The sequence below is a fragment of the Mercenaria mercenaria genome, chromosome 6 (assembly GCF_021730395.1).
Source record: "Mercenaria mercenaria strain notata chromosome 6, MADL_Memer_1, whole genome shotgun sequence".
Taxonomy (NCBI): domain Eukaryota; kingdom Metazoa; phylum Mollusca; class Bivalvia; order Venerida; family Veneridae; genus Mercenaria; species Mercenaria mercenaria.
This window is the reverse complement of record NC_069366.1, coordinates 15,636,670-15,653,676: the sequence shown is the minus strand read 5'-3', so window position 1 is coordinate 15,653,676 and position 17,007 is coordinate 15,636,670. Positions and strand designations below refer to the sequence as shown.

The window sequence follows — 17,007 nt, the reverse complement described above, 5'->3', positions numbered from 1 at the left end:
ACATAACGTTTCATTGCAGATGATAAAACCGGAACTGTTTTCGTCTCTGTAACGTCATGACGTACTTCCTGTTTACGGATGTAAAGTTCCCGCGCTTTGTTAATACGCTACTATAAGAAAAAAGTGCTATAAGAAAATCATTTGTTTGAATTTATTTTTTACTATTATTTGTTGAATATGGTATGCAAGAAAAAGATTCTATCACTGGCTGTAGGTGCAGATGGGAATATCCGGCTCTCGGGTAACTGTTTACGTGGTAACTCGGCTGGAGCCTCGTTACCGCCTAAACAGTTACCCTCGAGACCGGAAATTCCCATCTGCACCTACAGCCAGTGAAAGAATCTTATACTCTGTATCCCAGAGGCCTACCTCAGACTGTCCATACAGCTAGTGACTATACTGTCTTGTATGGATGAGAATGAAGACCTTACCTCATTAAACTCTTGGCTTTGCTATTTTCTGCTGAAATTCTTCATGTGCAGCCATGCATTTCCACTACCATCCATGAACAGGCTCATTCATACCGTGCCTGCAACATTTTTGTTTTTGTCGCATTGAGCGACCTGTAGAGTTTCCACTTTTTCTATTAAATAAAAACATAGTTTAAAATGTCTTACCCTGAAGCATCCAGGCACTTAGCTTTCTTTTGGTATTTTTTTTAAAAAGAAAAGTCAACTATTGCTTCCTTGCACTATCCTCTGCAAGGAAAAAACAATGTTATGTTCGGTTTACATATTTGTTAACACTATGTTTTCCTTCTGAAAGAGCGGGGCATATTATGTGAACACCCATGGCGGGCGGCGTCCAAAACATGTCGAACAGTTTTCATCGGATCTTCACCAAACTTGCTGACAATGTTTGTCATATGACACATTAAACAGAACAAACTTGCAGTCTTTATTAGTGATTTAGGCATACAAACACTAAATATGAAAATGGGGCGAAAAAGCGGTAATCGCATAATGGCGGTTTGAAATAGTCCTCAGTTGTTTGTTTTGCTCTGTAGAGCTATTTACCTTATTTCCATTGCAGTTTGTTTTTTTTTTGCTGAAATCACATGACAGACCTATGCTTGATATGTAGGTAACATTTTCATATTGAAATAACAAGACAGAATTTTTCATGGAAACTTAGATCATACACCACCACTACAATTTTTGGTCTCATTTTTAGCTGATTTTGCAGTTTGTGTGTTTGACTGAAAATATTTTTCTTGCATCAGACATTACCCCCACTTTTCTTTTGATTTTTATTCAGCACTGACAATATTCTTCAAGAAAAAGTAAGTTACAGACACTTATAATGGGTCCTGATGCATTGGAAATATGTCAGTTTTATATAGAATAAAGAAGAACATCTATTTAGTGTGTTGTAACCTAAAATCAGATAAAAAAAAATGAGACCCTTAATCGTAGTGCGGGAGTATGACCTAAGGTTCCATGACAAATTCTATAATGTTATTATTTCGTCCTGAAAATGCTACGTAAATGTCAAGCATAGATGTTTCATGCGAATTCAGCAAATAAAAACCAATGATATTGAGGGAAATAGCTATGCAAAGCGAATAAAACACACTGCAAACTACTTGAATTCGCCATTATGCGATTCCATTTTCTTTTCGTGCCATTTCCCTATCCAGTGCCTGTATACCTATGGTTGTCAATGTACGAGAAGGGAAAAACATTAGAGAGTTTGAGATTTCAACCTTCGCCTTCCCCTTCAACGTCTCTTGCGAAGTTAAGGTATGAAGTTGAAGTTCGATTAAAATTCCTTGAGATTTCAAACATTAGAATGAACCTTACTTCTTTTAATCCGCCCATTCAATTTATCCGTAATTATGATCGTTTTTTCCGTGCATTTTGATACAAATTGTCCGAAAGGGCAGGAATTTTACAAGAGGTTTTAAAAATGAAAAAGTAAAAAAAAATAAATAAAAAAAAAAACATTTCAATTAAAATAATCATCGCATGGATATTAGAGCGATTATAAAAATAAATAAATAAATAAAACGATAAAACAATGTAAAAACTCGTTAGTGTTGCTCTAAACATTTAGGTTTATTATGTCAGTATAGTCAGTATACAATGCACGGTTGTAAATCATACATGAGAGGAAATAAAAATGATTATTACATACCTAAAATTATTTTCCATTGGGTTTCAATGGACCGCGATCGTGCAATATTTTTCCATATCATGACGTTGAACGCTTCATATCGGACTAGTCCCAATCCGTGACTCTAGTTACCTCCCCTGACGGTCTGTCCATTGCGGATCTCATTTCTTTAGATTTTTGTTGCTATTGTGTTTTTGTTTAATTTGTAATTTATGCAACATTTTGTTTACTTTAACACTTTGATTAATCTGACCTATTAGATACTGACACGTAGTAATTTATCAGACAGAAATGAATTGAAAGTTATAATTACGTCATAAGTTGGACTAATATAGGACGTGGAATGTTTTCTTAACGTTGTAATGGAAAGAATCGCGTGACGTCCATGGCGTCCACGCGCACGTTGCGACAACAAGCTGACGTCATTTTCGCGGAAAATATTAATGCGCGTCAGTTTGATTTGTTTATTGCGTTTTCGGAGAAATTTTTCCCGTATTTTTTCCTGTCTTTCGTGACAGAACGATAATTTAGATATAAATTAATCATTTGATAGTGGATATGTAATAAAAAGGTTATCAACTTTGTATGTGGATATATGCACTCGTTCTTTCGCGGACAATATTGCGTTCCTAAAGTCGCGCAATATTACCGCTGCAGAACTCGTGCATATATCCATATACAAATTTAATAACCTATAATGATCATATCAACGTGATAATATCACTCTGTATGACTCTGTATAATGCCAAACTCTCAGACAGCACAATATGATTTTAATATACTATTTTATATGTAAAGCATCTGCGGATCCAGGAATTATGGTTAGAGGGACACCAACATTAAAGAGGGGGTCACCCATTTCAGCGTGGGGGGGGGGGGGGGGGTCGTTGGGGGTAGGGGTAGGGTCGCACCGAGTTTCAATACCGACTTTCTTTGTAAAATGTAAGAATCAAAGGGGAAATTAACCCACAATGTCCCTCTGCCAGGCTCTGGTTCCGTGCATTTAAAGAATAGAGTTATCCAATACGGCTAACAGGAAACGTCTCTCATCATGATATCATAGATCTGAAATTTTCTGATACTACAGAAGTATTTTCCGTCTTACTAGTACCATTTTATGTTTATAATTAAAACGCAATTGTCGTATTAAGTGTCCGACAGAAACAGATTGACTTTATCTGGATGTGAAAATAAAATGTTCCACCAAATGATAATCGCGCGTAATTATTTATTTTTCAAATGCCTTGTGCCTCCATCTAGATTTCAGTCTTTGATGCCGAGTATGTGGACAGAGTAGATGTAAAAAGCATGAAGTTTCGACTTTCGTGATATCACATCTTCGGACGTTCAAAACTTCATTTCATGCGTCAAAAAGGCCCATCTAGTATAATCGACACCGCCTGGGAACACAAATATGCCGCATAAGTTAAAGTTTGAACAAAATCTCAAAGTTTCTCAAAATCAGTTGATAACTTCATACTTCCATGTTCAATTCAATGTATTTAGTTAAACTCATTAGCCATACAAAACTTCATTATTCTTATACCTATTGATAGTGTTTCGCATCAAATTTAGTCTAATTATATATATGGATAATCAAATAACTTAATAAGCAGAAATCCCGAAACAAAGCTTTTTATTTCGCATAGTAATAAAGAGAAGTCTTAGGCTTACGTGATATTACATGGAAAACTTTAGTAGCAACGTGTGATATAAATAAAATACACGCATATCGGTGACGTTTTACCCAAAATATATATGAGAGAAGTTAAAGGGGAAGGCGAAGTTTGAAATCTCAAACTCTCTAATAACTATTGTCTAACGTCAGACAAGTAATTCTTGATGAAATTGTAGAGGAAAAAGAATGGAATTATTACATGTACACAAGAATGGTCACGTCGGTCCAACAGTAAACGAAAGCATTTGGCATCTGATTGAAAAAATTTCTGTGTTATAAAAAGATTCTCCCATTTACACGCTCAACTTAGTATATAGTTAATATGCAATTAGGCGCTGCCTATCGGACGGGAAACCCTACTCATACGGATTCTATCTGCATAAATTGTTCCTTCTGATATTGTATTTGATAATAGGTCTCATAATTCAAATTTCGCGGGGCCTACGATTGATAAGTTAGGTCAGAATGTTCATCTGGATGATATCTAGGTCAAGTTCGAAACTGGGTCAAGTGCGGTCCAAAACTAGGTCAGTAGGTCTAAAAATAGAAAAACGTGACCTCCACAGAGGCCATATTTTTCAATGGATCTTCATGAAAATTGGTCAGAATGTTCACCTTGAAACTGGGTCATGTGCGATCAAAAACTAGGTCATTAGGTCTGAAAATAGAAAAACCTTGTGATCTCTCTAGAGGCCATATTTTTCAATGGATCTTCATGAAAGTTGGTCTGAATGTTCACCTTGATGATATCTAGGTCAAGTTTGAAAGTGGGTCACGTGCGGTCAAGAACTAGGTCATTAGGTCTAAAAATAGAAAAACCTTGTGACCTCTCTAGAGGCCATATTTTTCAATGGATCTTCATGAAAATTGGTCAGAATTTTCACCTTGATGATATCTAGGTCAAGTTTGAAACTGGGTCATGTGCAGTCAAAAACTAGGTCAGTATGTCTAAAAATAGAAAAACCTTGTGACCTCTCTAGAGGCCCTACTTTTCATGAGATCTTCATGAAAATTGGTGAGAATGTTCACCTTGAAACTGGGTCATGTGCGATCAAAAACTAGGTCATTAGATATCATCAAGTTAAACGTTCTGACCAATTTTCATGAAGATCTTATGAAATATATGGCCTCTAGAGAGGTCACAAGGTTTCTCTATTTTTAGACCTACTGACCTAGTTTTTGATGCCACGAGACCCAGTTTCAAACTTGACCTAGATATCATCAAGGTGAACATTCAGATCAATTTTCATGAAGATCCATTGAAAAATATGGCCTCTAGAGAGGTCAAAAGATTTTAATAATTTTAGACCTACTGACCTAGTTTTTGACCGCAGTTGACTCAGTTTCAAACTTGATCTAGATCTCATCAAGATGAACATTCAGACCAATTTTCATACAGATCCCTTGAAAAGTATGGCCTCTAGAGAGGTCACAAGGTTTTTAGCTCACCTGTCACGAAGTGACAAGGTGAGCTTTTGTGATCGCGCAGCGTCCGTCGTCCGTGCGTCCGTAAACTTTTCCTTGTGACATCTCTAGTGGCCACAGTTTTCATGGGATCTTTATGAAAATGGGTCAGAATGTTCATCTTTGTAAATTCTAGGTCAAGTTTGAAACTGGGACACATGCGGCCAAAAAGTAGGTCAGTAGGTCTAAAAATAGAAAAACCTTGTGACCACTCTAGAGGCCATATTTTCAATGGATCTTCATGAAAATTGGTCAGAATGTTCACCTTGAAGATTTCTAGGCCAGTTTCGAAACTGGGTCATCTGCGGCCAAAATGTAGGTCAGTAGGTCTAAAAATAGAAAAACCTTGTGACCACTCTAGAGGCCATAATTTTCAATGGATCTTCATGAAAATTGTTCAGAATGTTCACCTTGATGATATCTAGATCAAATTTGAAACTGGGTTACGTGCCATCAAAAACTAGGTCAGTAGGTCTAAAAATAGAAAAACATTGTGACCTCTCTAGAGGCCATATATTTCAAAAAATCTTCATGAAAATTGGTCAGAACATTTAATTTGATGATATCTAGGTCAAGTTTGAAACTGGGTCACGTGCCGTCAAAAACTAGGTAAGTAAGTCAAATAATAGAAAAACCTTGTGACCTCTCTAAAGGCCATATTTTTCATGGGATCTGTATGAGAGTTGGTCTGAATGTTCATCTTGATGATATCTAGGTCAAGATTGAAAATGGGTCACGTGCCGTCAAAAAGTAGCTCAGTAGGTCAAATAATAGAAAAACCGTGTGACCTCTCTAAAGGCCATATTTTCATGGGATCTGTATAAAAGTTGATCTGAATGTTCATCTTGATGATATCTAGGTCTAGTTCGAAACAGGGTCATGTGCGGTCAAAAACTAGGTCAGTAGGTCTAAATATAGAAAAACCTTGTGACCTCTCTAGAGGCCAACCTTGTGAATGAATCTCCATAAAAATTGGTCAGAATGTTCATCTTGATGATATCTAGGTCAAGTTCGAAAGTGGGTCACGTGCCTCAAAAAGTAGCTCAGTAGGTCAAATAATGAAAAAACGTTGTGACCTCTCTAGAGGCCATATTTTTCATGGGATCTGTATGAAAGTTGGTCTGATTGTTTATCTTGATGATATATAGGTCAAGTTTGAAACTGTGTCAACTGCGATCAAAAACTAGGTCAGTAGGTCTTGAAATAGAAAAACCTTGTGACCTCTCTAGAGGCCATACCCTTGAATGGATCTTCATGAAAATTGGTCAGAATGTTCATCTTGATGATATCTAGGTCAAGATTGAAAATGGGTCACGTGCCGTCAAAAAGTAGCTCAGTAAGTCAAATAATAGAAAAACCGTGTGACCTCTCTAAAGGCCATATTTTCACGGGATCTGTATGAAAGTTGGTCTGAATGTTCATCTTGATGATATCTAGGTCAAGTTCGAAACAGGGTCATGTGCGGTCAAAAACTAGGTCAGTAGGTCTAAATATAGAAAAACCTTGTGACCTCTCTAGAGGCCAACCTTGTGAATGGATCTCCATAAAAATTGATCAGAATGTTCATTTTGATGATATCTAGGTCAAGTTCGAAAGTGGGTCACGTGCCGTCAAAAAGTAGCTCAGTAGGTCAAATAATGAAAAAACGTTGTGACCTCTCTAGAGGCCATATTTTTCATGGGATCTGTATGAAAGTTGGTCTGGTTGTTATCTTGATGATATCTAGGTCAAGTTTGAAACTGGGTCAACTGCGATCAAAAACTAGGTCAGTAGGTCTTGAAATAGAAAAACCTTGTGACCTCTCTAGAGGCCATACCCTTGAATGGATCTTCATGAAAATTGGTCAGAATGTTCATCTTGATGATATCTAGGTCAAGTTTGAAACTGGGTTACGTGCCTTAAAAAACTAGGTCAGTAGGTCAAATAATAAAAAACCTTGTGACCTCTCTAGAGGCCATACTTTTGATGGGATTTGTATGAAAGTTGGTCTGAATGTTCATCTTGATGATATCTAGGTCAGGTTTGAAACTGGGTCAACTGCGGTCAAAAACTAGGGCAGTAGGTCTAAAATTAGAAAAATCTTTTGACCTCTCTAGCGGCCATATTTTTCAATGGGTCTTCATGAAAATTGATCTGAATGTTCACCTTGATGATATCTAGGTTACTGTCGAAACTGGGTCACGTGCGGTTAAAAACTAGGCCAGTAGGTATAAAAATAGAAAAACCTTGTGATCTCTCTAGAGGCCATATTTTTCATGAGATCTTCATGAAAATTAGTGAGAATGTTCACCTTGATATCTAGGTAAAGTTCAAAACAGGGTCACGTACCTTTGAAAACTAGGTCAATAGGTCAAATAATAGAAAAACCTTGTGACCTCTCTAGAGACCATATTTTTCAATGGATCTTCATGAAAATTGGTCAGAATTTTATCTTGATAATATCTAGGTCAATTTCAAAACTGGGTCACATGAGCTCAAAAACTAGGTCACTATGTCAAATGATAGAAAAAACGACGTCATACTCAAAACTGGGTCATGTGGGAAGAGGTGAGCGATTCAGGACCATCATGGTCCTCTTGTTCTCTTTTGTTGTAAGTCCATTCATGGACTCGTAGTCCAAGTACTTTTCCTCTAATGAACATATATATATGGCTTTAATTTCATTTTACCAATCGCCAAATGTCTGGATTGCTTCATCTTAAGGATCACATTGTCTGGAAATGCAAATTCTTAGGCAGAAAAATGTTGAAATGGCATATACTGCAACGCAGAATATATTCCCTTATTATTTTATTCCACAAAAGACACCATTATGATTTAAATATTTTTTCTAAGGAGTTGTAAATCAACTTTGGAATGTTTCTAGCAAGGAAACAACACAAGTGAATACTGACACATGTGATTGTTTTTTCTTTGTTCCTCTAACTTTTATTTCTTGATTCAGGATGCAACAAAACTATTCTATTACTGGATCATGGAATCCGATGTAGGTGTGGATGGAAATATCTGGTTCTCAGGTCAGTTTCGCAAGTTACTAGGTAGAGCAGCGTTACTGCCTAAGTTACAGTTACTCTTGAGCTGAATATTCCTACCTGAACCTACAACCAGTAAAATAATCTTACAGCATTTCACAGACCCTTACCCATAGCAAGCTTGCCACATCATAATACTGCAGGTCTCAACAGTTGCTGTTGGTGTATTATTCTGATGTCCAAGCAAACTCCTACGCAGTGATCTCCCTTGCTGCTTTGCTCATTGATATCAATGAGCGAAGCAGCAAGGGAGATCACTGCGTAGGAGTTTGATGTCCAAGCTGATTCTGCATTCTAAACAACAAACCTCTTTGTCCTGTGTGTTCACATATTCTAATATTAACTTGCATGCCTATGTCGTGATGCAACAGAAATCATTATTAGGTACAACATTACATATCAATCTTGTGAAATACTCTTAAATGTTTATAAATATGGAATTTACATTTACACATGCCAAGCCCAACATACCAATGTGTTTTTTAAGAGAGCACCAGACCTACTATAGCCTACTCAGACCAGTTTCTTTTAAATTTAAAACATTTTTTCATTCACCTGTAGGCAAGACAGTAAAATGCCTGGCAACTTTATAGTGTTGCCTCATTAGAATATCCTACAATAGACATGTGACATGATACCCGACCCAGTCACATTATACTAACGCCCGGCTGACCAGTCCTAGCACTATCCTCTTAATGCTGAGCGCCAAGTGAGGAAGCTACTAGTTCCATTTTCCACATCTTTGGTATGATGCAGCCAGGGAGCAAACTCACAACATCACTCACCAGAAGCGACGTTCTACAACTAGGCTTCAGAGGTAGTGATGACAACGGACATTAAATTTGAACTATTGGAGGTATTCAAGTGATCCAGGTCAAGAGTAAAAAATTGGACAATATACCAAACAACTAGTAAAAATGTCTCCCATTATACTACTTTTCTCATACACTAAAGCAAACAAAATAGTAAAATCAAGATTAGTAAGAACTATATTTATTCTTAATAAATAAGAAGACTTTAATATAAACATGTAATTATAAGTTAATTTACCATTTAAATCAGCCCTTGATGTGGCTTAAATATAAGTAAACACACATTTCAGTATAAAAGTAACTATAGTAACATAGATGACACATAAATAAGTCTAATTTTATTTAATACGTTTCTGAGGAGTCGAGAATGTGGACAATAAAATTGCCAAAACTTTAATTCTTTAAAACAGCTGACAAAATTCCCTCAAGCATTTTCAAAGCAACCATTATACATATATTATGGCAAGATCTTTTCACAAGCATTATTCAATTATTAAAGATATTTTGTTAAAACTTGTGATTAAATACATTGTGCATAAGTATTTTGGCATGCACTTGCTTTCTGAAGCAACTGGGAAGCACTTGTGGCTTATTTCCAAAAGACAATACAAATTCAAATATTTTTTTCCCAAAACCCTGTTTTTTGAACTACTTTGTAAATCATCAAAGTATTTTAAAACACACACTTATTTGTTCAAGAACTTGTCTTTTTTCAAGAACTTATTGAGTATATAATGCATATTTTCCCAAGCACTTTTCTCTATTTCTCTATCACAAATAATAAATAGTCTAGATCTGCTTGACAATAACTATTGTTTCAGAATTTACCCTTTAATTTTAGTAATTGATATAGTTAATACAATCCTCAAACTCTGCTGAAAGAAACCAGTTGTATTTTGTGACTGCAATAATAATAAACAAGTTAAAAAATAAAATACTCTCTAAACAGAAAATGCAAAAACCATTTGTCAACAAATGACTTTTATTCAGTCAAGGCCTTTTTTCAACAGCGTTTCAAATATGTATGGTCAATTAATAACCAGTATTCCTTTGATTTTCTCCCAAGTATTTACCTATTCTCTGCAAGAAACTTACACACTACCCACATAAATGAAAAGTGGAGAAGAATCTTAGATGTAAAGTCTTCCATCAAACAGGATGGAGATCATGCACCATGCTTTGGACTCGAACTTACAAACTTCCAGTTCTAGCTTTTGTGCTACATCTTTTGAGACAACATGGCTGGATAGAAATTGTAGTAAAAAGATCCTTGAACATTTTACTAGTATTAGTCTTTGGTATATAAGATACTGAAAGTCCAACTCATTTTATTTGAGAGAACACTTATACTAAGGATATTCTTCTTGCATGATTTCTCCAGGCCGGTTATATTGTTCCAACTTAGTACTTATGTATTTCATTTTTACTCTCTGTTCAGTAGCAATGTTACATTAAATGTCAATCGATATCCATTTTTATGTGTATATTTCATATTGGTTGTGTGACTTTATTTTCATACCTTTGTTCACTGTGCTAAAGAACGCAAAGTGGAGCAATATACGCCCGAAGGTATGACCTTTGACCCCCAAGAGTGACCTTGACCTTGAAGCGAGCCAACCGAAACATGCACTCTGCATGTTGTCTCGATGTGGTAAACATTTGTGCCGAGTTTCTTTAAAATCCTTCAAGCAGTTCAAGAGTTACAGAGCGGACACGAAACAGAGTCACATGATCTTTGACCCCTGTGACCTTGACCTTGAAGCCAGCCACCCAAAACATGCGCTCTGCATGTCATCTCGATGTGGTGAACATTTGTGTCAAATTTCTTTGAAATCCTTCATGGGGTTCAAGCGTTACAGAGCGGGCACAAAATTGCTAATGGACAGACAGACAGATGGAAGGACACCAGCATCATGACATAAAAAGTCCCTTCGGGCGTATAAAAAGTTCATTTCTCCATACAAATCTAATAACCAGTAAATACAAAATACCTAACAAACACCATTTTCACATGAATATATATATATTAACAGTATGTATTTTTTATAAATAATAATGTATTAAAGGTTAAAAAACAAACTAGAAAATGAAATCATGAAATAACATGCCAGCCCCTCTTATATAAATAGTCAAAAATAAACAACATAAAACTGTGTTTGAAAATTACCAGTCTCTATAATCTTTTTTAAAGTTGAAAATATATTGATATCACTTATCACAATAAAGAGAGAACAATGAAAAAGTTTTTTAACAGTCAACTCGAAACATGACTACCACTACCATCTGTCTGGCAAACAATTATAAAACTGACGATACACAATAAATTAGTTTTCTCTGTATTATCCTACCTTGTCCAATCCTGTCCCTGATTCCAAAAACAGTTATAGCTTGAATATCATCCATAACATATTACGAAACAAGAGCTGTCACTAATGGTGACAAATGCCCCCGCAGCATCTTGACCTTTGACCTGGTGACCCAAAAGTCAATAGGGGTCGTGTACTCAATTAGGACTATCAGCATGTGAAGTTTGAAGATCCTGGGCGCAGTGGTTCGCGAAAAAAGTGCCTTCATGCAAAAAGTTAGCATTGGCCCCTGTGAACGGATGGACAGTTGAAAACTAATATGCCTCACTTCCGGGGCATAAAAAGTAGGTCATACTTTATAGCTAATCAGAAAGAGAGATGAAAAAACTAGACAATTAAAACATTAGACACACATCAAACTTGTATAATTCATAACTCTGACTTTAACTTATCCATATAAAAATTGATACACTGTGCACTAAAAATGCCAGCACTTTACCCAGTGTTTTTATTTGACATAATATCTGGAAAATTACTTAGTAAAAATAAGGATTAATACACATTGGTCCCCCAAATTCCCTGTCACGGGATGTTCATTAAGAACTTTACTTGTAGAAAAAACAAACACCCTTGGAAGTACTGTCATCAAAATATAGTACTGTAAAAATACAAAAAAACAAAAAAAACAACAAGAATCATGTATACATCACTTACAGGTATCGCTCCTTGATATTGCAAACTTTTTGTTCTGCTAATCATACAAGTCAATGTAAAATTTCAAAAATGCCAATTTGCTGAGAGAATAAATGCCAAGGTAGAGACAGAATAAATTCTAAAAGGAAATGTAGTAAACAGAATACTGGATGGATAGACTGTTTGAATGAAGATAGGAAAACAAAATGTATTGACGAGACGGAAGATAGGTCTATAGCATACACAGAAAAACCTGAAACTTGCGTATCAAAATCCATTACGACTTCAGTCTTTCTCTTAAATTTCTTAAAGTCTTTCATGTTATTGCCTAATGCATACAGCAAGTTAAAGTCTTGTAGGGTCTGTGCATTCTGAGAGCTCTAAGTAGTTTGAGGTATGGGTTGGTTAGGCTGCATTCCTCTCCAGTTGTAGTAGTGTATTACCTGTTGTGGTACCTCGGCTAACACATTCTTAGCTAACTCTGCTGCTGATGACTGCAATACAAATATGAATCAAACAGTAAATTTTAGCATCTTTTGTCCTGTGAAACATTTAGCCTTCAAATGATATTTAACTAGATTATTGCCAAGCAATAAAAGAACTTAATTCAAGAACCTGCATGTTCTCCAAATAACCTACAATCTGTAAGTCAGGATCATAACAATATTTTATGTACTCTGAAAGTTAACAAAGGACCTACAATTTGAGAATCAAGGATTTACTTATAGATAAAGGGACAAAATAATGATACTGCTTTCCAATTATGTTTCATGAAAAAATCTCTTGTACTTTTAAAGTTCTGACAGAATCAACTATTTGTGACTGACAGAAGGAAAGTAAGATCAATAACAGATGGATAAGTGGAAAAAATAACATAATGTGCATGTTCTCTACATTGTCTTCTCCCTATTTACCATATTTCATAAAAAAATCGAAGTTACTTTTAAAAATATGTGCATATTGCCATCTATTCATGTTTCATAAAAAAAGCTCTTGTACATTTTAAGCTCACCTGAGCATTGCTCATGTATTTTTCTGATCGCTCGATGTCCGGCGTCCGTCGTCTGTCGTCTGTCTGTCAACATTTAGCTTGTGTATGTGATAGAGGCTGTATTTTTCAACTGATCTTCATGAAATTTGTTCAGAATGATTATCTTGATGAAATCTAGGCCGAGTTCGAAAATGGGTCATCTGGGATCAAAAACTAGGTCACTAGGTCAAATCAAACAAAAACCTTGTGTATGCGATAGAGGCTGTATTTTTCAATTAATCTTCATGAATATTGGTCAGAATGATAACCTTGATAAAATCTAGGCCGAGTTCGAAAATGGGTCATCTGGGGTCAAAAACTAGGTCACTAGGTCAAATCAAAGAAAAATCTTGTGTTACGATAGAGGCTGTATTTTTCAATTAATCTTCATGAATATTGGTCAGAATGATAAACTTGATGAAATCTAGGCCGAGTTCGAAAATGGGTCATCTCGGTTCAAAAACTAGGTCACTAGGTCAAATCGAAGAAAAACCTTGTGTATGCGATAGAGGCTGTTTTTTCAATTAATCTTCATGAATAATGGTCAGAATGATAACCTTGATGAAATTTAGGCCGAGTTCGAAAATGGGTCATCTCGGGTCAAAAACTAGGTCACTAGGTCAAATCAAAGAAAAACTTGTGTATGCGATAGAGGCTGTATTTTTCAATTGATCTTCATGAATATTGGTCAGAATGATTGCCTTGATGATATCTAGGCCGAGTTCGAAAATGAGTCATCTCGGGTCAAAAACTAGGTCACTAGGTCAAATCAAAGAAAAACCTTGTGTATGCGATAGAGGCTGTATTTTTCAATTGATCTTCATGACATTTGGTCAGAAAGATTGCATTGATGAAATATAGGTCAAGTTTGAATATGGGTCATCTAGGGTCAAAACGTAGGTCACTAGGTCAAATCCAAGAAAAACCTTGTGTTTTGAATATTATGTTGCCACATTTTTGACATAGCAATAAAATAAGACATATTCTCCATACTGCCACCTAGTTTCATGAAGAAGTTTCTTGTATGCTAAAGTTATCACAGGATCCCACTTTATGTGATGGACTGAAGGACAGATGTGGTGTGGAGGTGGGAGCAAAGCATACGTCCCCCAAGTGATACACTGGAAGGGGGCTAATTAGATATTACTGTCTATAATTACAATATTATGATATCATCCTGTGTCCTGGCACATGCTATGTCTTTGCACACCTTTCAAATTTGTGAAAATTGTTTCATCTTTTTCCATATTTAGAGAAAAACAACAACAAATATATCAATATTTTTCTACAGAAAAGGACTAAATTCTTGGTTTTTCTCATAAACAGAAACCATATAATTTTGTATGAACATTTGATAAGAAATATTAAACAATATCAAGAAAAAAAGGAATACAAATAAACAATATTTATTTATTTTATTTATCTGGGTTTTACGGCGCACCAACACAGTATAGGTTATATGGCGCCAAACAGGACTACAAATTTTGGTTCCACATCTCATTTACATCGAAATAAAAACATGAGGTATAGAATCAAAAGCAAATAAACAATAAATAAATAAATAAATTCAAAACAGTGTTAAGCAGGAAGACAGTCGAGACACAATCAAGCAGAGAAAAGAAAGACATGCTTACACTTACAGCATCACTTACTCTCTTGAAATCCCTGAACGGTACAAACTGCACGATATCTCTGTGCACAGGTTGACCATTCGGAGCTTTAAGGACCCCATCATCTCCATCTAACATTTCCATGTCAGCGAAATCAGCACCACCCACACCAACAATAATAAGGGACATTGGCAGAGCTGAGGCATGAACTATTGCACGTCTAGTATTATCCATATCAGTTATAACACCATCTGTTAGCAGTAACAGGACAAAGTAGGCCTGAAACAAGATTATGTATACAACTTATATTAATATCATTCTGAAGTAGTAACAGGACAAAATAAGCCTGAAACAATAAGACAGATATAAGTTGTCAATATATCAGTTTTAACAAAACAATGTAGGCCTCGAACACTGTGATACATTAATTTTGTTGAAACACAGGAGTCTGAAATTCTATCAATAAGACCATAGAAGTCTATCTTTACAAAAAATACACCCTATATATATTCTATGGTCTTATTGATAGAATTTCAGACTCCTGTGGTTAAAACACCATCTAAAATTCTATCAGCAATCTACCAATTGATGTAGTTGACTGCAATACAGCCCATATATACTTTGTGTCTTTGGGTATAATATGAGTACTAAAACAAGAGAGCCATGATGCTATAAAAACAAGAAAATTAGGAGAGTGGGTCAAAGTAAAGATTATGCAAGATTACTTTTGAAATCTGTAAAAAAAAATATTACAGGTGGTCCAAATCCTTTTGCTGTATCTTAAAAAACAATAAAGTAGGTCAGTAGGTCACAATTATGGTCATTGAAAGTCAGTTTTAAGATCAGTGTGCAAAACTGTATACGTCATTCAAATTTCAAGGCTGTATCTTCAAAAACAAGAGGGTCACTGACCCTAAAGCGCTCACCTGTGCACAAAGCTTCAAGTGTGTTTGTTTAAGCACAGAGTTAGGTTTCTTCTATGTTAGCCTATGTTATATATATGTCACACACACTTTTGAACCTAAGGCAATAATTTGAACAATTATGGTAGACATTACAAATCTGATATCACATACCAATATCAAGGCTCTAGCTGTTATTGATTCAGAGAAGAAAAGTGACCACGCCCCCTGGCAGCCATGTTTTTTGACGAATCGGAATAATTTGAACAATCTTGGAAGAGGGCCACACAAGAACCATTTGTGTAAATTTTTTTTAAAATCGGGCTTGCAGTTTCAAACAAGAAGATTTTTAAAGTTTCCACTGTATACATATAGGGAAAAGTGACCACGCCCTCTGGTGGCCATGTTTTTTGACGAATCAAAATAATTTGAACAATCTTGGTAGAGGGTCACACAAGGACCATTTTGGTAAAATTATTTTAAAATCAGGCCAGCAGTTTCACACAAGAAGATTTTTAAAGTTTCCACTATATAGGCATACAGTGAACAGTGACCACGCCCTCTGGCGGCCATGTTTTTTGATGAATCAAAATAATTTGAACAATCTTGGTAGAGGGTCACACAAGGACCTCTTGTGTAAAATTATTCTAAAATTGGACAAGCAGTTTCATACAAGAAGATTTTTAAAGTTTCCACTATATACATACATGGAAAAGTGACCACGCCCTCTAGCGGCCATATTTTTTGACAAATCGGAATAATTTGAATAATCTTGGTACAGGGTGACGTAAGGACCATTTGTGTGAAATTATTTCAAAATCGGACCATCAGTTTAGGAGGAGACGTCGTTTGAAGTTTTTTCTATTTTTAGCTCTGGCAGCCCCTATGTGCACCAAAGCGGAACCGTTTGAACAACTTTGGTAGAAGATCATCCAAGAAATATCCTGGCCAAGTTTCATCAAAATCTATTCATTGGTTTTGGAGGAGATGTCGTTTAAACACAAATGTTGATCAATCTTGGCAAAGGACCACTAGGCAATGCAACATATCAAAAATCAAAAGCCTAGGTCTTGCAATTTCAGACAAGATTTTTTTTTCCTAAATAAGTCTATGTAAAATATGGGACCCCCAAGGCAGGGCCTCATTTCACCCCAGGGGCATAATTTGAAAATCTTGGTACAAAACCACAAGGCAATGCTACATATCAAACATCAAAGGCCTAGGTCTTGTGGTTTCAGACAAGAAGATTTTTAAAGTCTTTTCCTATATAAGACTATGTAAAACTTGAGACCCCTGGGGCAGGGCCTCTTTTCAACCTAGGGGCATAATTTGAATAATTTTGGTAGGGAACCAAAAGGCAATGCT

The 17,007-nt window shown here is 35.8% G+C and overlaps 1 protein-coding gene across 8 annotated transcripts in view; it reads right to left on the bottom strand.

Moving 5' to 3' along the window:
* Positions 1-9,266: 9,266 nt before the first annotated feature.
* Positions 9,267-17,007, bottom strand: part of LOC123549572 (copine-3-like) — a 68,584-nt gene continuing 60,843 nt past the window's right edge. For 6 of the 8 annotated variants that reach the window (XM_053545202.1, XM_053545201.1, XM_053545205.1 and 3 more), the window contains 2 exons: positions 14,771-15,019; positions 9,267-12,594 (listed from right to left, as the gene is read on the bottom strand). In XM_053545202.1, coding sequence (XP_053401177.1) covers positions 12,481-12,594; positions 14,771-15,019 — 363 coding nt within the window. In that variant the 3' untranslated portion in view covers positions 9,267-12,480. The remainder of the gene's footprint in view (positions 12,595-14,770; positions 15,020-17,007) is intronic. The other 2 variants (XM_053545204.1, XM_053545206.1) reach the window with 1 other exon arrangement.